At 38.5% G+C, this 22,076-nt stretch overlaps 1 protein-coding gene across 17 annotated transcripts in view; it reads left to right on the top strand.

The window, feature by feature from the left end:
- The window catches only part of GTF2H2 (general transcription factor IIH subunit 2), a 39,188-nt gene extending 18,417 nt beyond the window's left edge, over window positions 1-20,771 (top strand). For 12 of the 17 annotated variants that reach the window (XM_055253464.2, XM_063623190.1, XM_063623192.1 and 9 more), the window contains 8 exons: window positions 1,604-1,694; window positions 1,912-1,999; window positions 2,640-2,747; window positions 5,242-5,305; window positions 8,723-8,826; window positions 9,381-9,483; window positions 13,358-13,397; window positions 15,411-15,814. In XM_055253464.2, the coding sequence (XP_055109439.1) occupies window positions 1,604-1,694; window positions 1,912-1,999; window positions 2,640-2,747; window positions 5,242-5,305; window positions 8,723-8,826; window positions 9,381-9,483; window positions 13,358-13,397; window positions 15,411-15,530 (718 nt within the window). In that variant the 3' untranslated portion in view covers window positions 15,531-15,814. Of the gene's footprint in view, window positions 1-1,603; window positions 1,695-1,911; window positions 2,000-2,639; window positions 2,748-5,241; window positions 5,306-8,722; window positions 8,827-9,380; window positions 9,484-13,357; window positions 13,398-15,410; window positions 15,815-19,533 lie in introns of those variants that run through there. The other 5 variants (XR_010117056.1, XR_010117059.1, XR_010117058.1 and 2 more) reach the window with 2 other exon arrangements.
- Window positions 20,772-22,076: the final 1,305 nt, after the last annotated feature.

Below are 22,076 nucleotides of genomic sequence, written 5' to 3'. Positions count from 1 at the left end.
GCTCACTGTAAGCTCCGCCTCCCGAGTTCACACCATTCTCCCGCCTCAGCCTCCCGAGCAGCTGGGACTACAGGCGCCTGCCACCACGCCCGGCTAATTTTTTTGTATTTTTATTAGAGACGGGGTTTCACCATGTTAGCCAGGATGGTCTCGATCTCCTGACCTCATGATCTGCCTGCTTCAGCCTCCCAAAGTGCTGGGAATACAGGCGTGAGCCACCAACCCCGGCCGTAAACAGAACTTTTATATACACTAGGAAACCTGAAAGTTCATGTGACTTGCTTTATTGCAAATATTTATTGTGATATTTGCTTTATTGCTGTGGTCTGGAACCAACCCTGCAGTATCTCCAACGTATGCCTGTATAGGGAAAAACATGGCATAATCAGCCCTCCGAATCCTGGGTTCTGCTTCTGTGAATTCGATCAACCACACATCAAAAATATTTGGAAAAAAATTGTACCTGTACTGAACAAATAGACATTTTTTCTTGTCATTATCCCCTAAATAATAGAGGATAACGATTATTTACGTAGTATACATTGTATTAGGTATTATCAGTAATCCAGAGATGACTTAAAATATATGGGAGGATGTGCATAGGTTATATGCAAATACTATGCCATTTTGTATCTGGGACTTGAACATCTGCAGATTTTGGTATCCATAGGAGGGCCTGAAATCAATCCCCCAAGGATACCGAAAGACAATTGTATATATAGGGTTCAGTACTATCCTTGATTTCAGGTATCCACTGGGGGTCTTGGAATGTATCCTCTGCAGATAAGAGGGGACTACTATATAGTCTTTGAGAAAGAAGTGTGTGTTACTATTTTGAAGCCACATCTATACACTTTAAAGCTGAGCCATATGATATTGCCACATTTTAGTTTAAAGTTTATCCATATATTGCTGTATTTTTTATTGTATACTTTAGACTTTGTATGAAACAAACCTACTAGAATGTAAGCTTAATGATGTCTGGAACATTGTCAGTCTTGTTTATCACTCTATCCCCAGAACTTGAGAGTACTCAGTAAATATTTATTAAATGTATTTTAATAAACATTTATTAAATGTATTTTAATAAACATTTATTAAATGTATAAATTTGTATAAAAATATAAATTTTTATACATTTAAAAAATTTATATATATTATATACATATAAAATATGTATATTTTATACATATATAAAATATATATATTATATACATATAAAATATAATTATATAAAAATATATATAATGTATATAATGTATGTATAAATACATTATATAAATATAATGTGTACATTTATATAATATATATAAAATGTAATATAAATATATAATATATATAATATACATATAAAAATATACATGTAAAAAATGTATAAAATTGTCAATTATCAATTAACAATTTTTTGAAGTCCATAGCTCATTTTAGAAAAATTTACATTAGTGTTTAAAATATACTCACAACCTTTCCTTGCATTGTTGAAACAAATGAGGTATTCTATAGCCTAAATGTGTAATCCTATGTTTACTATTCTTTCTGGGTAAATTTTTTGGTAGTATAATTTGTTGTACCTAATTGGAGTGTATTTTATCTTTCTTTTAAGACACATGCCCGGACATACAAGTCGAGAAGTACTAATCATCTTTAGCAGCCTTACAACTTGCGATCCATCTAATATTTATGATCTAATCAAGGTAGACCAAAAAGTCAAAACCAAAGTTACAACTGTAAAGAGAATTCTGTAGCAAATTTATTTATATATATATTTTTTTTGTATGTATGATTCATCTTTGTGGTAGATGTAGTGAATTTATTACTAGTTTTCACAGCATTCTTTATTTTTCAAATACATTAAATCTTAAATGTTTTTCTTCTTTCCTAAAACTATCTATCTACTTGGATTTTATGAAGACCCTAAAGGCAGCTAAAATTAGAGTATCTGTTATTGGATTGTCTGCAGAAGTTCGCGTTTGCACTGTACTTGCTCGTGAAACTGGTGGTATGTATATAATTTATTTAATATTTGTTCATAATTACTGTGTAGGAAATAATTTATTAATTAAATTAGGATGTTTTAATCTGTTCTGAGCTACTAAAGTAGTCTAAAATATGGGCAGTCATCTTAAATATATCATTGATTCCATAAGAAATAATCTCAAAATGCAAAGAGTTTTCAGTACTTATGTCAGTATTTAGAGGAAGTATTATAACTCTTGGAAAGCTGGAAATTTTGCTGTATGTAATTCTTTATAAAGATTTTATAACTTTCTTCAATTAAATTCTAATTACAGGCCAGGCATGATGGCTCATGCCTATAATCCCAACATTTTGGTAGGCCAAGGCAGGAGAATCACTTGAGGCCAGAAGTTTGAGATCAGTCTGGTTAACATAGTGAGACCTGTCTCTATTTATATGTTAAAATAATAATAATAGTAATAATAATCAATTGTAATTACAGTTATTCCTAGAGAAGTTGATTTCGATATATTATTTAAATAAGGTTTTAAAAGTGATAATTTAGCTAAAATCATTATTTTGAAAATTTACATTTTCAGATGATAAAAGTTTTACAGAATTACATGGAACGTATAGTTGGTTATGTCTATGAAGCTGTTTTTTTTCCCTTTTCATCTTGTTAGGCACATACCATGTTATTTTAGATGAAAGCCATTACAAAGAGTTGCTCACACATCATGTTAGTCCTCCTCCTGCTAGCTCAAGTTCTGAATGCTCACTTATTCGTATGGGTAAGTGTTTTTATGTTTTTAAAAAATACATATCTAGGCTCTCTATTTTCATTTGTACAAGTTATTTTAATATTCAAGAATTTTTAAAGAAAAAATATGCTTGTTGAAGCAATTTTGGAAAGTACAGGGAAGTGGAAAAAAAATAATTAAAACTACCAGTAGTCCTGTCACCTAGAAAATACTGTTGGCTTTCTTTATTTTTAAGGCTAGAAAGGTACAAACTGTGTTTATAGAAAAATACTTATATTAAGCCGGGCTCAGTGGCTCACACCTGTAATCCCTGCACTTTGGGAGGCCAAGGTGGGCGGATCTTGAGGTCAGGAGATTGAGACCGTCCTGGCTAACACAGTGAAACCCCATCTCTACTAAAAATACAAAAAATTAGCCGGGCGTGGTGGTGGGTGCCTGTAATCCTAGCTCCTCGGGAGGCTGAGGCAGGAGAATGGCGTGAACCCAGGAGGCGGAGCTGGCAATGAGCCGAGATAGCGCCACTGCACTCTAGCCTGGGTGACAGGGCGAGACTCTGTCTCAAAAAAGAAAAAAAAGAAAAATACTTATATTAAGAAATTTTTAAAATAAGCTACAAAGGCTGGGCGTGGTGGCTCATGCCTGTAATCCCAGCACTTTGGGAGGCCGAGGCTAGCGGATCACCTGAGGTCAGGAGTTTGAGACCACCCTAGCCAACATGGCAAAACCCTGTCTCTACTAAAAATTACAAAAAAACGGCTGGGCATGGTGGCAGATGTCTGTAATCCCAGCTACTCAGGAGGTTGAGGCAGGAGAATCGCCTGAACTTGGGAAACAGTTTGCCATGAGCTGAGATTGCGCCACTGCACTCCAGTCTGAGTGACAGAGCAAGACTCTGTCTCAAAAAATAAAATAAAATAAAAATAAAATAAGCTACAAAATTCTCTGTACTGTATGATCAAAGCTGTGTAATACAAACTGCAAAGACAAAACTTGCAGGGAAGTACACCAAATTGCTCAAAGGAGGGGAAATTATTGGTTTTGGATCACTTTTTTTTTTTCCTTTTTTTTTTTTGAGACGGAGTCTCACTCTATTGCCTAGGCTGGAGTGCAATGGCACGATCTCAGCTCACTGCAACCTCCGCTTCCCAGGTTCAAGCAATTCTCCTGCCTCAGCCTCCCGAGTAGCTGGGATTACAGGCGGGCACCACCACACCCAGCTAATTTTTGTATTTTTAGTAGAGACAGGGTTTCACCATGTTGGCCAGGCTTGTCTTGAACTTCTGACCTTGTGATCCGCCTGCTTCAGCCTCCCAAAGTGCTGGGATTACAGGCTTGAGCCACTGTGCCCGGCCTTGGATCACTTTTTTAAAATGTTATTTTCTTCTATTTTACAAAAATGTTACAATGAAAATTTATTACATTTATATTGAAAAAAGGTATAACTTTTAAATAGAAAAAGAATCTCCTTATTTCATATATATATTTTTAAATGTTAATGAAATAGAATGCTTTTCTACTTTTGGCATTTTATATTACTAGTCGACCTCTCTTTTCCACGGTCTTCTCATGTGTTTAATGATGTCAGTAACTGTCTACCTTATTGTGTGTTTCAAGGATTGAGTTAATACAGATGATGCATTTAGAATAATGCTTGATGTAAACATTCAATACATTTTAGATCTTATGTTTAGCTAATCTTTTTGATTTACTGATATATTTTCTTATTTCGTTTTAAAGTTATTTAAATTTATAATTTATTTATTAGAGTCCTTTATGAATGTTAACCCTTCTCAGTCACCTGATGCAAATATTTTTCTTGTTGGTTATTTGCCTTTACTTTTATTTGTTTTGATATGTAGATACATTTAAATTTTTTATGTAATATATCTTTTTAAAAATGGTTTCTGTTTTTCCTGAACATGTTTTCAGAATTTAAAATTATATATGGAAAACAAATTACATGAAAGATTTGAGCATTTCAAAATTTTAAACATAAAAGTCTAAACTTAGATAAAATGAAGGTGTACTATGATATCTTCAGTTGTATCAGAAATGATGTAAAAATTACAACCTCTTTAAAAAGTAGTGTTAATCATTATTAAGTTAGAAAATATATAGCTGGGCATGGTGGCGGATGCCTGTAATCCCAGCTACTTGGGAAGCTGAGGTGGGAGAATCGCTTGAACCCAGGCAGTGGAGGATGCAGTGAGCCAAGATCACGCCACTGCACCCCTGCCTGGGTGACAGAACAAGACTCCATCTCAAAAAAAAAAAAAAATATATATATATATATATATATGAACTTCAGAATCTGAGGTAATATATAGACAGGTGTTTCCTCTACTTTTTCTTGTAGCTTGGAATTAGTCAGTTTCATCATGCTGTCATAAGCTTATCTGAAAGGCGGTAAAGTGATATTTTGTACAACTTCATTGGCTTTTTGATAAGAACATTTTTAGGTTCTTAGTCCTAGAATTCTGCTGTTTGCTTGGAAAAAGAAAGTAATACATTTTCTTCTATGAAGGATTTCCTCAGCACACCATTGCTTCTTTATCTGACCAGGATGCAAAACCCTCTTTCAGCATGGCGTAAGTAAAGACCTTGAAAATATCAGTGATAATGTTTTTACATTTTTAATTCCTTTTTATAATTTATAAATTCAAAAGATAGGCAATGAAGACTCTCTCTATATACTTGTATGGAGTGATCTTCAGGATGTATTACTAAGTAAAATAGTAAGTTTGAGAGAATTTTGTAGTATGCTGCTAGTCACCTAAGTAGAGATGTAAGTGGATATATATACTTGTTTATGTTAATAATAAAAACAATACTATGGAAATAATAAAAACTTAAAAGGGGTAGAGGGGTAAGTTTTTTTTTTTTTTAATGTTTACCTCAGTGAGTGTGTAGGGAAAAGTAAAGCGATAGACCCTAGACTTTTCTGAATGCATCACTTAATGATAGGAATACGTTCTAAGAAATGTGTCATTAGGTGATACCGTCATTGTGCAAACATCACAGAGTGCACTTACACAAACCTAGATAGTGTAGCCTACTAACATCGCAATTATATGGTATAGCCTATTGCTCCTAGGCTGCACACCTGTACAGCATATTGTGTATTGAATAATGTAGGCAATTGTAACGTAACACTTAGTGTTTGTGTAACTAAACACAGAAAAGGTGCAACTAAAATGTGGTATTATCTTATGGGACCACTGTCATATATGTGGTCCATCATTGACCAAAATGTTATATGGAATATTACTGTACCTTGTTTTAACTTCAGAGCTTTGTATTTTACATAATTATAAAACAAATTTAAGAGAGTAATTCTTAAAAATCACAAGCAAGATTTCTGCCTCCAGCCAAAAAGGTGTAACAGGGACTAGATTTACCCTCCTGTCAAAAAAAGCAGACAAAATATATAAAACAGTGGTTTTTAGACGTTGGACAGCAAGCCTTGCCGATAATGATCCCTGAAAGAAAGGAAACAAATGAGATGGGCCCTAAGAGCACTCCAGCTTACTGCCCGGATGGAATTTCCAGGCTGCAGACAGAGGCTAGAGATGTTGTTGAGTTGAAGAAACAAAGTTCATCTTCAAGGAGGCTGAGATGGCGATAATTTTGCAGGTCAGAGTACTGGAGAGGAAAAATCTGCACAGAGAGAACTCTCTGGGGAGCTGCAGAGACTTGCTCACGAGTCAGCAGTTGAGTGTTGATCAGCACTTTTGTGTGAGGAGACTACTGGAAGTCAGGGAAAGAATCACTGGAAAGCAGCAGACAGAACAATTCCCAGAGCTTACACAGAGAACATTCATGTTCTCACCAGTCTGTATGAAAATACCTCTTAACATGACAGGCATTGAATAGAGTCCACAGTAATGGGATCAAATTACTTCTATCACAAGAACTGGAACCAGAGGAGGAAAAAAAAAAAAAAAGAAAAGAAAAATCTAGACTAACAGCTGCTCTGGACCAGCCTAACAAAGCTTAAAAGCAAGTTTTGAAGAGATTAAACTATTTTCAAGTTAATGAAGTATATTCTAGAACAAACCCTTAAATATTTAAGGGAATACAAAAAAAAAAGAAAAAATCCAGCACCCAAAACAAAGCAAAATTCACAATCCCTGGCAGAAATTACCAGGGATGCAAAGGAAAATATGACCCATAAAACAGAGAAAAATCACAGAATGGAAACATACCCAGAAATAACCCAGTTGGTAGAATTAATAGACAAAGGCTTGGGTGCGGTAGCTCATGCCTGTAATCCTAGCACTTTGGGAGGCTCAGGTGGGCGGATCACTTGAGCCCAGGAGTTCGAGATCAGCATAGCCAACATGGCAAAACCCATCTCTACTAAAAACACAAAAATTAGCCAGGCCTGGTGGTGCACGCCGGTAATCCCAGCTACTCGGGAGGCTGAGGTACAAGAATCACTTGAACCCAGGAGGTAGAGGTTGCAGTGAGCTGAGATCGTGCCATTGCACTCCAGCCTGGGTGACAGAGCGAGATTCTTATCTAAAAAAAAAAGAAAAGAAAAAAGTTAGTAGACAGAGATGTTAGGACAACAATTATAAATGTACTCTGTACAGGATATTAGAGAACATGAGAATGGTAAGAAGAGATATGGAAGGTATAAAAAAGACCCAAATCAAACTTCTAGTGATGAAGAATACAGTGTTTTAGATGAAAAATATATTGGCTGGGATTAACAGCAGATTAGACACTGCAGAAGAAACAATTAGTGAATTCAAAGATAGTAATAGAAACTTTAAAAATGAAGAGAAGGGCCGGGTGTAGTGGCTCACATCTGTAATTGCAGCACTTTGGGAGGCCGAGGCAGGCGAATCACTTGAGACCAGGAGTTTGAGACCAGCCTGGCCAACATGATGAAACCCCATCTCTACTAAAAATACAGAAATTAGCTGGGCGTGATAGCACGTGCCTGTAATCCCAGCTACTCAGGAAGCCAAGGCACGAGAATTGCTTGAACCTGGGAGGCGGAGGTTGCAGTGAGTTGAGATTGCGCCACTGCACTCCAGCTTGGGCAATAGAGTGAGACTCTGTCTCAAAAAAAAATAAAAAATAAAAAACTGAAGGGGGGAAAATGAATGTAGCATAATTGAGCTATAAGACATACTCACAGATTTAAAAATAGACTTTTAGGCCAGGCACGGTGGCTTACACCTATAATCCCAGCAGTTTGGGAAGCTGAGGCAGGTGGATCACTTGAGGCAAGGAATTCAAGACCAGCAACATAGTAAGACCTCCATCTCTACAAAAAGTTATAATTTTTTTTTTTTTTGAGACGGAGTCTCGCTCTGTTGCCAGGCTGGAGTGCAGTGGCGCACTCTCGGCTCACTGCAAGCTCCGCCTCCCGGGTTCACGCCATTCTCCTGCCTCAGCCTCTCCGAGTAGCTGGGACTACAGGCGCCCGCCACCACGCCCAGCTAATTTTTTTGTATTTTTAGTAGAGACAGGGTTTCACTGTGGTCTCGATCTCCTGACCTCGTGATCCGCCCGCCTCGGCCTCCCAAAGTGCTGGGATTACAAGCGTGAGCCACCGCGCCCGGCCATAAATTTTTTTTAAATATAGACTTCTTTTGTTTTTTTTTTTGAGATGGAATTTCACTTTTGTCACCCAGGCTGGAGTGCAGTGGTGCAATCTCATCTCATTGCAACCTCAGCCTCCTGGGTTCAAGCAATTCTGCTTCAGCCTCCGAGGTAGCTGGGATTACAGGTGCCTGGCTAATTTTTGTATTTTTCAGTAGAGACGGGGCTTCACCATGTTGACCAGGCTGCTCTTGAACTCCTGACCTCAGGTGATCCACCCGCCTTGGCCTCCCAAAGTGCTGGGATTACAGGTGTGAGCCACTGCGCCCGGCCAAAAATACAGACTTTTAAATAGATTTTTAAATAATGTCAAGATTTTAAGGTCACGATAGTGTGCTTTCCTGCTCTAACTTTTCAGATCATTATATATTACCTTTTTCCCCCTACAGGCATTTGGATGGCAATACCGAGCCAGGGCTTACATTAGGAGGCTATTTCTGCCCACAGTGTCGGGCAAAGTACTGTGAGCTACCTGTTGAATGTAAAATCTGTGGTAAGAAACCAACTATTCATTATTCAGTAAATCTTGAATGACTTCTTATCTGTATTGCTGCTAAAATTAATGTAAATGTTAAGTTATTCCTATGTTTCTGGATTTAATCTGTGCAAAGAAAGATAGATTACTTTTTAAATTGAGTGCCCAGTAATCCACTTCCAGGTATAAATGTAGCATTCTAGTTCCTGATCCTCTTTCTGAAAAAAGTATATTCTTTAAAGGCAGTGCAGTAGATGTAGTAGACATTTTTCCATCTCTTACCTTTATAAAGTAAATATATATAAGAATGAAGAATTAAACTAATAGAATTGTCGAATTTTATTTCATTTATAATATAAGTAAGCAAATAGACCAAGACAGGTTGGTTACACACTTAGTGACAGAACTAAGACTCCATCCTACAATCTTCTGTTATAGCCACAGGTAAAATTAATAACTGCCATCCTAAAAGAAACTGAAAATATTCTGCTGCAGTTACATCTTTTGGCTTTTCAGCTGTTGTCTTCATGAGGTTTGGACTACTCAACATGTCTCTCTGCTTAATGTGTTAGGTCTTACTTTGGTGTCTGCTCCCCACTTGGCACGGTCTTACCATCATTTGTTTCCTTTGGATGCTTTTCAAGAAATTCTCCTAGAAGAACATAATGGAGAAAGGTATTTCAGTTTGGACTAATTTATATCTGTTATAAGTGGTAAGCTAATGTTTGAATAGATTGTTACTACCTTAAAAAATAATCCGATTAACTTGGACAAGAGTACTTCTAATACGGAAAATGAGACAAAGAATGCCATGGTTATGATTGAAATGACTCATTGCTAAATAGACCTGAATCTCCAGAAGCCAAATAATTTCACTAAACCCACCTATGTATAAATAAGGGTGATGATTGTACTACTAAATCAGTTTTCCAGAAGGAAAAGAAAAAAAGCCCTGATTGGTAGTATTTGCTGATTTCCATGGTTTGAATACTCCCACCATGGCCAGTTTTTAGCTACCAATTAACAACCAGCTCTCTTGAATACATATTTAACAATATATCCTTTTGAGCCAGTACAATCCAGTCATAGCACACTCCTGAAAATAAGAGGCTCATTCAGCACTTTGGGAGGCTGAGGTGGGAGGGTCACTTGAGGCCAGGATTTGAAGACTAGCCTGGGCAACATAGTGAGACAGCGTCCTTAAAAAAGAAAAAAAAAAGCCAGGCACAGTGGCTCATGCCTGTAATCCCAGCACTTTTGGAGGCCAAGGCAGGCGGATCACCTGAGGTCAGGAGTTCAACACCAGCGTGAACAACATGGAGAAACCCCATCTCTACTAAAAATACAAAATTAGCCCAGTGTGGTGGCGCATACCTGTAATCCCAGCTACTCGGGAGGCTAAGGCAGGAGAATCACTTGAACTCGAGAGGCAGAGGTTGCAGTGAGCCAAGATCGTGCCATTGCACTCCAGCCTGGGCAACTCGAGCGAAACTCCGTCTCAAAAAAAAAAAAAAACCTGGCATAACATAATTTATCTAAAATCTTTAAGTATTTTTAAGAATGCTATTTGTGTGAAATACAACAAATAAGGTCTGAAATAGAGGTAGTCAATCTTTTATAGAATGGTTTTCAGAAAATAAAGATTTACTACTTTTAAGAACATCTAGGATCAGCTGGGCGTGGTGGCTCACGCCTGTAATCCCAGCACTTTGGGAGACTGAGGCAGGTGGATCACTTGAGGTCAGCGGTTCAAGACCAGCCTGGTCAACATGGTGAAACACTGTCTCTACTAAAAATACAAAAATTAGCCGGGTGTGGTGGGAGGTGCCTGTAATCCCCAGCTACTCAGTAGGCTGAGGCAGGAGAATCACTTGCACCTGGAAGGCGGAGGTTGCAGTGAGCCAAGATCACACCATTGCACTCCAGCCATCTTGCTTTTCACACTTAAATCATTTGGAAGTCATTTAGTATCACCATATCTAGATCAATGTTGTTTTTGAAATTGTTGCATATTTCACATAATTATGGTTTATATAACTAATTGCTTCCTGTTGGATATTTAAGATTTTTTTTTTGCTATTAACAAATAATGCTTATATCTATATTTTTGAACACTTGTACAAGTATAAATTCATGGTAAATTCCTAGAGGTAAAATTACTGAGTCAAGAGTTTTACGTGTTTCATGAATTTTGATAGATATTGTAAAGTTATTCTTCAAAGAAGTTTCATTTATTGTTTTCCCACATTTAGCCAACATTAGGTATTATGAAACTTTTTATATTGGCCAAAACTCACAGGCAAAAGAAAAAAAAAGTCTCATTGTTTTAGCTTGGTATTTATTTGCTTATGGTTGAGGTTAAATATAGTAGAAATGAAAAACCCAGTACTATAGAAGATAGAGGTGAAGAAATATTCCAGAAAGTACAATAAAAGGAGTAAAATAAAGAGGTTCAAATAGGACAGTAAAGATAAGAATACTGGTGGATTTATCCAGAAGGTCCAATATGAGAATGATATCAGAAAAAAAGAAAAAAAGTAGGATAGAAAATCATCAAAGACATAGTTCAAAGAAATTTTCTATTGAAGGACAGAACTTTCTAGATTGAAAGGGCCTGTTGGCTGGGAAGGGTGGCTCATAGCTTTAATCCTTGCACTTTGGGAGGCCGAGACTGGGGGATCACTTGAGACCAGGAGTTCCAGGCCAGCCTGGGTCACACAGCAAGACCTCATCTCTACAATAAAGATAAAAGAAAGGGACTGCCAAGTGCCTAATGTATTGAAGGAAGGCAGACTCCATAATTGTGAAATTTCAGAATACACAATAAATCATTAACCCTAAACATTTCCAGAGAGGAAAAACTAGGTCACACACAAAGGATCTGGAATTAAAATTGTTTGGCTTCTCATTAGCCACACTGGTTGCAGAGAGGGAGCAGTCACCTTCAAAGTTTATAGTGAAAATTGTTACCAAGTTAGATACCCAAACAAGCTATCAGTTAAGTGTAGGTAGAATAAAGACATTTTCAGACTTGTAACGTCTCAAAAAGAGATTTTTCTGGGGAAGGTCTGGAAGAGGTAGGTGATTCAAAGGAACTGAGAAAGAGAATGACATGGGATCTGGTAATATGTATCTAATTCAAAACAGGCTGAAGAACGGCCTAGGATGATGGTAAGGAGAAATTCCAGAATGATACCTGTGTGTCACATATGGAGAACCGTCCAGTTTGGAGACAGTCAGAATGCTCCAGGAGAGACATCACTAAGGGGATGAAAACTGCAGAACTCCTGATGTGTTTGAACATATTGAGAGGACAGTTAGACTATTCCGGAGAAGACTGGGCCTGAATTAGTGTCAATTACATAGGAAACTAACCTTGGGAATAGCAACACAGTATTTCCAGGAAAAAAATGTTTTAAATAGGGGAAAACTTATGGCTTAGCTGAGAATATTTTTATAGGCATGGTAAACTAAACATTGATTATTGTTCTATCCAAAAGGAAGACTTAACTATGTAGAAAGAATTGAGAATGACACTAGTTACATATTTATGCATTACTGGGTTCAAGATGGTTGAAAGAGAATTAAATTCTCTTCTTTCATAGTTGGAAATTCATAGCCAATAACTGTGAAGAATCACAAAGTAGCACTTATTAGAATAAGTGACTATCAAACAAAAGCTTGAAAGTGCTTCTGGCTGGGCATGATGGCTCATGCCTATAATCCTAACACTTTGGGGAGCCAAGATGGGAGGATTGCTTGAGCCCAGGCATTCGAGACCAGCCTCAATAAAAGGTCTCAATATAGCGAGACCCTGCCTCAATAAAAAACTAGCCAGGCATGGAGATGTATGCCTGTAGTTCCAGCTACTCAGGAGGCTGAGGCAGGAGGATCACTTGAACCCAGGAGGTTGAGGCTATAGTGAGCTGTGATAGCACCTCTGCACTCCAGCCTTTGAGACAAAGCAAGACCCTGACTCGAAAAAAAAGAAAAATAAAGCATGCTCACATTTAACCTTAATTAAAATAAAAACTAAATTTTGGGCTGTCAGATGACCCTGTATATACTGTGGAATTTTTTTTAATTATTGGTATTCTTTTTTTTTTTTTTTTTTTTTTTTTGAAACGGAGTTTTGCTCCCGTTGCTCAGTGTGGAGTGCAATGACACCATCTCAGCTCACTGCAACCTCTGCCTCCTGGGTTCAAGCAATTCTCCTGCCTCAGCCTCCCAAGTAGCTGGGATTACAGGCGCCTGCCATCACGCCCAGCTGATTTTTGTATTTTTAGTAGAAACGGGGTTTCGCCATGTTGGCCAGGCTGGTCACGAACTCCCAACCTCAGATGATCCACCTGCCTCGGCCTCCCAAAGTGCTGGGATTACAGGCATGAGTCACCATGCCTGGCCTATTGGTATTCTTAACTCTTTTTCCTGAAAGTCATGTGTGAAGACAAGTACATATTATTTAAAGGATTCTAGTTATTGAGATTTTGCTGAACTATTTTAATGAGTGAATTCTAAGAAAAAACTGATTGTTAAACTTTTTTTTCAGATTTTGTTATGGATGTCAGGGGGAATTGAAAGACCAACATGTAAGTTCTTTGGCTTTCTTAATATTAAGTAATGTACAAGAAATATTGAAATAAATGATACTATAAGTTTTCAACAGGTTGTTAAAGACCAGGCTCATATCAGTTTATTTCTTGTCAAGATAATGACAACAGATGAAGGTAAAATGGGAACAAAATAGTTTAAATAGTAGTTTTGTTATTCTGCATTCTAAGTTTTGCTATAAAGATATTTTGTAATTCATCTTTTTAAAAAATTTTTTTCTTCTTTTTTTAAATTCTTTGATTGTTTTGTCTACTTTGGTACACCCTTGTAAAACATGTAATTTGTCTTTAGCTTTCAAGCTAAACTGCATTTAGTCTTAAAGTATTTAAAATATTTTCTTCATATTATACTTTAAGCTGTGTGATAACACATTGGAGTTGTTTAAGGTGGCCACAGATAATAGGTGATTCTTCCATTATGCCAATGAGAAAATATTTTTTTAAATTTTGAAGAGGGCCAACTTTAATATATAAACTGGTATAGATGTAAATAATATGGATCACTGTCTAGCTTTAATTTTTAATTTAGTTACATGTTCTTATTTAAAACTATATATAAAATAATAATTAGAAGTTTTGCTATTCCACAGTCACAATTTATAAAGTAATTTTATTAAATTTTATATACCTCTTTGACATCAGTAGCTTCCTCTTAACTGGAACCACTTTTTGAATCATTTGACAGTTTTTTGGTTTTATTTTCTGAGACAGACTCTTGCTCTGTCACCCAGGTTGCAGTGCCGTGATGCGATCTTGGCTCACTGCAACCTCTGCCTCCCAAGTTCAAGTGATTCTCGTGCCTAGCCTCCCAAGAAGCTGGGATTATAGGCGTGCACCACCATGCCCAGCCAATTTTTGTATTTTTAGTAGAGACTGGGTTTCACCATGTTGACCAGCTGGTCTTGAACTCCTGGGCTCAAGCAATCTGCCTGCCTTGGCCTCCCAAAGTGCTGGGATTACAGGCATGAGCCACCACACCCGGCCTCATTTGAGTTTTTAAGAATAGTTCATTGTCTGTGTTGTTTGAGATTTATTTATTCATTCATTTTATTTTTTATTTTTTATCCAAAGCCAAATACTTCTGAGATTTAGTGATTTTTTAATTTGTGTATGAAGCTGCCCTGGAAATTTTATCCCAAGGTGCAAGTACTCATATATGTAATCCTGAAAAAACAAATGTAGTTTTTTCCTTTCTGTTTGTCTTATCTGTGTCATTTGACATATTTTTTTAAAGGTTTACTTGAGGCCGGGCGCGGTGGCTCAAGCCTGTAATCCCAGCACTTTGGGAGGCCGAGGCGGGCGGATCACGAGGTCAGGAGATGGAGACCATCCTGGCTAACACAGTGAAACCTCGTCTCTACTAAAAATACAAAAAATTAGCCGGGCGTGTTGGCGGGTGCCTGTAGTCCCAGCTACTTGGGAGGCTGAGGCAGGAGAATGGCGTGAACCCGGGAGGCGGAGCTTGCAGTGAGCCGAGATCGCGCCACTGCACTCCAGCCTAGGGAACAGAGAAAGACTCCGTCTCAAAAAAAAAGAAAAATAAATAAATAAAAAATAAAGGTTTACTTGAAAGGGAAATATAACTTTTGCAATTGTGAGGTCATTCCCTAAGAATAACTAAATCTATGTTAAATTTTTATGCTTCTCTTTTTAATTGAATCAATCAGGTGGTCTTGCTAAGCATTCAAAAGTAGCGCTGGTTTGAAGCTCATATGTCTTTCCTAAATCTTAGAATGAAATAATTGAGAGTGAACTATAATAGAATAGACTTTAAAGACTCAAAAACAAAATCATTCCTTCATTTCTAAGGGACAGTTTTGGGGAAAAAATTAATTGCCTTAGATTTGAGAATATAGAGTACATTGGAAGTAATAAAGTAGGTAGTGGGAAAAAATTGGTAGAGATATGAAAGAGCAAAGCACACCTTGAATGTCATCTAGCTGTGCTGTAATTAACTTTTGGAAACTATCACTTTTCTTCTTTTCACTACAGGTTTATGTTTGTGCTGTGTGCCAAAATGTTTTCTGTGTGGACTGTGATGTTTTTGTTCATGATTCTCTACACTGTTGCCCTGGCTGTATTCATAAGATTCCAGCTTCTTCAGGTGTTTGATTCCAGCATGTAGTATGCATTGTATGTGTTAAAAAGAAATTTGCAACTGTGAATAAAATGACTTCTTTAGAAGAAGCTTCATTTAAAACATGAAAGGATAATCTGACTTAAGAAACTTTTTGCTAAGAAAAGGTAATGTTTTATTAAATTTTAAATTTGTGTTGTCACAGAAATACCTGAAATTCAGTAGTACTTCATTCAATTAATTTTGTTTTCTATTATTTTGAGTTATACTGTTTTCAAAGTCATTATGCAGTATGTATAAACTACTTATAATAATTAAATTGGTGTGATAATTTTATGTTTTTATAGTTGAATACAGAATCTTTATGATTTATGTTAATTCATTAATTTAGTGTAAGAAGAAAGTTAAGTCTAAACATAAATTCAGTGTAAGATGAAAATTTATCAATAGTTATGAAATTAGGCTGGGCGCTGTGGCTCACGCCTGTAATCACAACACTTTGGGAGGCTGAGGTGGGCAGATCACCTGAGGTCAGGAGTTCGAGACCAGCCTGGCCAACATGGTGAAACCCTGTCACTACTAAAAATACAAAAAATAATTAGCTGGGCATGGTGGTTCATACCTGTAGTCCCAGCTACTTGGGAGGCTGAGGTAGGAGAATCGCTTGAACCCAGGAGGTGGAGGTTGCAGTGAGCCGAGATTGTGCCACTGCACTCCACCCTAGAGTGAGACTCCATCTCAAAAAAAAAAAAGTTATGAAATTAATACATATGAAATGATGTACTGCTACATCCACCAAAGAGGTATTTTTAGGTTTAACCAAACATCTGGAATGTGTTTATCAAGTTAGTACATCTGAAATTATTTGTGGCTATGACCAACAGAAGTCACTTCACATTAAACATTCAAACTCACAGGACTGCCATGGCCATACTTGGTACCCGCTTACTCAAAAGGATATTAAACAGAAACAATAGCCTGCCAGCACAGCATCAGTCCTCATTAGCAGTGGAAGTCCTTGTAGCAGTCCACTAGTACAATTTAGGTGCAAGGAGATAAGATCCTCCACAGGCATCAAAGAGCCAGTATCTCTTAACAATTCCATAAACACAGCTTCCAGGGTATCCACAAGGGATGTGTCAATTTCAAGAGTCACTACACTCAGGAAAGCCTAAAGCTTGAACTCTCCATTAGATTATTTGTAGTGCATCCCAATCCAGATACATAACAATTACGAGTTATTTTTACTATAAGCAAAGTTGCCTAAAATCATAGTTGATACTAACCATGGTTAACAGAGCTCTAAAAGTTTGATAGAAAGTGAGATTCAGATCCTTTCACTCTCATGTGCTAAACCTTTTGCTTTACTCTGGGTCATTAGAGAAATTCAGGTGAGAATGTATGATGAAGTCTGTGTTTTAGATTCAATGCAGATATATCATTATAGGCAGAACTCTTTTCTGGTTATACCCAGTTAAGAGTAGATCAGGCTTTCGGCCGAGACGGGCGGATCACGGGGTCCGGAGATCGAGACCATTCTGGCTAACACAGTGAAACCCCGTCTCTACTAAAAATGCAAAAAATTAGCCGGGTGTGGTGGCAGGCGCCTGTAGTCCCAGCTACTCAGAAGGCTGAGACAGAATGGCGTGAACCCGGGAGGCGGAGCTTGCAGTGAGCCGAGATCGCTCCACTGCACTCCAGCCTGGGTGACAGAGCGAGACTCCGTCTCAAAAAAAAAAAAAAAAAAAAAGAGTAAATCAGGCTTTCATAGCAAAGGTATATCTATTTTATGTATATAAACTTCAAGTACTCCAGATTGAGTTTCACTATGAAATTTGTGATTTTTTTTTTTTTTTGAGATGGAGTCTTGCTCCATCGCCCAGGCTGGAGTGCAGCGGTGTGATCTTGGCTCACTGCAACCTCCACCTCCCGGGCTCAAGCAATTCTCCTGTCTCAGCCTCCTGAGTAGCTGGGACTACAGGCCTCTGCCGCCATGCCTAGCTCATTTTTGTATTTTTAGTAGAGATGGGGTTTTACCTTGTTGATCAGGCTGGTCTCCAACTCCTGACCTCAGGTCATCCACCCACCTCGGCCACCGTGCCTGGCTGAAATTTATGATTTTATAACTAAGAATTTTCAGTTAAGAACATTATCAGTGAAGACAACATAATCCCACCCTGGAGAGTGTATTCAATAAATCTTGAGGGGAGCCCAAGAATATGCATTTCTAATGCGCGTGCACACACACAAACACACACACAATGTGATCAGAGTAACAGGAGTTTCTCTCAGGAGTCATACTACATGAGCCTGGACCCAGTGGTTCTTTATGTGGAAACAAATTTCAGCTATAGGTAACCAGTAACTGCTATTTTCTTCCATCTGCTCTGTCAACAAAGGTATCAGTGACTTGCAGGAGATGCCTTTAATACTCTTAGAGCATTCTCTCTCCCCCTATCTGGTTTAGAAGGAAGGCCTTCATTAGTTACCTGTTGAAAAGTTACTAGAACTCTCTATTAGAGACTTACCCTCTTGACCTGATAAAAAGGGATATCCATGTCTCTTTTAACAGCTTTATCTCTTTCGACAGTTTTGGGTGTTTGATAAGGTTAAGGCAAAATTTTAGTTGTGCTTAAGGAGGAGTTCTTTTTTTCACAATTACAGAGAAAATTTTGGTTTGTTGAAGATTGCAGAAATAGAAATGGTAATGTAAGACAGCTTTGGCCTTTAATTTTTTTCCTGAAATTCTACAGTATACTACAGTAGTGAAGGAACTATTAACATGAGAGAGCCTTCTGAATAGGATGTCTTTCTGAGTTCCACTATTCAGTTATAAAACTCCTTAATGCTTAAAATTCATTATGAAAATTAGATTTATTTTAAATACTTTCAAGTGTATACATTTTTATTTCATAATTTTTATTCTGTTTGTCTTTTAACTAAAACATTTAGTTCATTTATATTTACTGTGTACATTTTATATTTAATAAACAAATATATTTATTATATTTGTTTATTAAAAGATTACCACTGATATATTTGGGTTTAATCTATTATGTTTGTGTTATTGGTTCCAACAATTCCATCTTTCCTTTTTTTTAAAAAAAATTTTTTTTTTTTTTTGAGACGGAGTCTTGCTCTGTCGCCCAGGCTGGAGTGCAGTGGCGCAGTCTCGGCTCACTGCAAGCTCCGCCTGCCGGGTTCACGCCATTCTCCTGCCTCAGCCTCTCCAAGTAGCTGGGACTACAGGCGCCCGCCACCACGCCCGGCTAATTTTTTGTATTTTTAGTAGAGACGGGGTTTCACCGTGGTCTCTATCTCCTGACCTCGTGATCCGCCCGCCTCGGCCTCCCAAAGTGCTGGGATTACAAGCGTGAGCCGCCACGCCCGGCTTAAATTTTTTTAACTGCATATTTGACACTATCTTTTCCTTCTTGCCTTCTTTTTGATTACTTACTTTCTACCATTCTGTGTTTTTCCTCACTAGTTTGAAAATTGTATACTTTGTTTTTATTCTTTCAGTCGTTACCCTAGAAATTACAACAAACAAAAATTACAACAACAATAAACTACAACAAGAGGAATTTTTTTTTTTGAGATGGAGTCTCACTCTGTCGCCCAGGCTGGAGTGCAGTGGCACGATCTCGGCTTACTGCAAGCTCCGCCTCCCGGCTTCATGCCATTCTCCTGCCTCAGCCTCCCAAGTAGCTGGGACTACAGGCGCCCACCACCACGCCTGGCTAATTTTTTGTATTTTTAGTGGAGACGGGGTTTCACTGTGTTAGCCAGGATGGTCTCAATCTCCTGACCTCGTGATCCACCTGCCTCGGCCTCCCAAAGTGCTGGGATTACAGGCGTGAGCCACCACACCTGGCCAGCAACAAGAATTTCTTAACTTAGGTCCCCTAGGAAGTAGAACCTGAGGCAAAGATGAAAGTATTGTTACTTTATTAGGGAGGGGCAGATCTAGGGGCAGGGGAGTGTGGAAGAAAAGAGAAAGCAAAGCAAGCAAAAACGTGATGCATTGTGTTATTGCAGTGGCCGGGCTTCATGACAAGCTGTGACGAGATACAGGAGCCTCCCAGCAAGTGTGTTCACTTAGAGTGTGGTGCTTCTCCAGAAGGTTTATAAGGAGAAACTGTCCCTCTGAGCAGTCCATTGAAGAGAGGAAGGAGAAGTAACTTACTTTCCTAAGTTCTTCCATTTCCCATTGATCCTAGTTTGCCCACAGGGCTGTGTCATCTCGTCCTTTGGTAACTGCTCAGGAAGCCAGATCTCGTGCTCAGTGGTGTGGCATTGCATCCGCTTCTAGAAGGATTTCTCAATACTTTATAACTTCCTCATGTTTGTGGTCATGTCTGTGTTCAGCTTTATCTCTAGAATAGTTGGCAAATTCATAGCATGAAATGATTTCATGAGTGGTGACAAAGAAAGGGTGCAATCAGCCCTTGGGGAGTGGGTTAGCGGAATCCCAGTACTGAGGCCATTAATGGGTGGCAGAGTTTAGGAGAAAAGGTAAGAAGTTTCAGTCCTCAGGCCCTGTAGTAAGGAGAAAAAGGGTACAGGAGGTTGTCACACTGCTGAGAAGTAGTATTAGAGTCCCCTAGTATCCGCTTTGGATCCAGTTCTGTAAGGGCAGAGGATTCATTATTTCCAGGTAATCTAAGTCTGTTCGGGGGAGAAGTATTACAAGATGGACTGGGGACTCGGCTGGGATCCTGATGGGATCTAAATTATTGATTTCACCTGACTGAATTGCTATTTGCATCACACCTCAGGACTCTGGAAACAATACACAATTTGCCCATTCATTAATTCATTAATTCACTCAACAAACTTGTACATCTGCCATGAGTCTGACACAGTCCTAGTTATCAGGGATGTAGATAGTCAAAAGAAGATGTAAACCTAACCTCATGCATCTGTGAATCTCCCCATCTAAAAAGACACAGCCTTGTAAAGAAGCTTGTGTGAAAGTGCTAAGGACATGCCAAGTGTTACGGGGATGCAGGAGAGGTGCGGTAAAATGGATTGGGAGGCAGCTCAGATGTCTAAAGGGGTCAGGCAGACAATGCAGATAAGTGAAAGGTGGCCAGCTGATGCAGAGTGGGGACATCTGGAAAGCACCCATCCCATCTAAAGGAGGCAGCCTCTGAGAGGCTGGGGATCAGGGATAGAAGGGAGATATACTTTTCACTGTACATCCTTTTGTATCTTTTAAATTTTGTTACTTAATTCAAAAAAATAAAAAAGTTTTTAAAGTGAGGTAACCATTATTTGGCCTCAGCCTGTTTTTTTCTTCTGGGAATGATACTTAAACTAAAAACTGAATTTTTTTTTTATTTGTTTGAGACAAGGCCTTGCTCTGTTCCCCAGGCTGGAGTGCATTGGTGCAATCATGGCTCACTGCAGTCTCGACCTTCCGGACTCAAGTGATGGTCCCACTTCAGACTCCCTAGTAGCTGGGACCACAGGTGTGTGTCACTGTGCCTGGCTAATTTTTAAAAAGTTTTTTTTTGTAGAGACAGTGTCTTCCTATGTTGCCCAGGCTGGTCTTGAACTCCTGAGCTCAAGTAATCTGCACACCTCAGTCTTCCAAAGTGTTAGGATCACAAGCGTGAGCCACCGTGCCCAGCCATAAAAACTGGATTTTTAAAGTGAGTTCTCCCAAGTTTCAGATGTTGGCATCTAATTTAGAAAAACACAGAGGCTAAATAAAACTTATCTTCAGGCCGCCAGTTTACAAACTTTGGCCTGGCCTGTCTCTTTTCTATCATTTATCATCAGGGCAGATAATCTTTTAAGTTTCAGGTGTTATACCTTCCTGGGATATACTCCTCTTAGGGGATAATTTATTTATTTTTTGTTTTTGTTTTTGTGACAGTCTTGCTCTGTCAACCAGGTTAGGGTGCAGTGGCACGATCTTGGCTCACTGCAGCCTCCGCCTCTTGGGTTCAGGTGATTGTCCTGCCTCAGCCTCCCAAGTTGCTGGGACTACAGGCATGTGCCACCATGGCCGGCTAATTTTTGTATTTTTAGTAGTGCCGGGGTTTCACCATGTTGGCCAGGCTGGTCTTGGAACTCCTGGCCTCAAGTGATCCACCCACCTTGGCCTTCCAAAGTGCTAGGATTACAGGCGTGAGCCACCGTGGCCAGCCTTAGGGGATAATTTGGGTTTTTTGTCTTTCTGTTTTAAATTTAAATTTTTATTTTTTTGAGGCAGTATCACTCTGTCAGGCTGGAGTGCAATGGCACAGTCAACTCACTGCAGCCTTGAATTCCCGGGCGCAAGTGATCCTCCCAATTCAGCTTCTCAAGTAGCTAGGACTACATGTGTGCACCACTACGCCTGGCTGAATTTTTTTTTTTTTTTTTTTTTTAAGAGATGTACTCTTGCTGTGCTGTCCAGGCTCGTGTCAACTCCTGGCCTCAAACGATCCTCTCTCCTAGGCCTCCCAAAGTGCTGGGATTACAGACTTTAGCCACTGTGCCCAGGCTAGTTCAAGTTTTAAGCATTAAGAATTGACGCTTTGGAAGACTAGGGATCTTTTAAGGATCTCTACAGTCAGTGACTCTAAATG

The sequence above is a fragment of the Symphalangus syndactylus genome, chromosome 18 (genome assembly GCF_028878055.3).
Source record: "Symphalangus syndactylus isolate Jambi chromosome 18, NHGRI_mSymSyn1-v2.1_pri, whole genome shotgun sequence".
Classification (NCBI taxonomy): domain Eukaryota; kingdom Metazoa; phylum Chordata; class Mammalia; order Primates; family Hylobatidae; genus Symphalangus; species Symphalangus syndactylus.
Note: the sequence above shows the minus strand (reverse complement) of the source record. Positions and strands in the feature narration are given on the sequence as shown.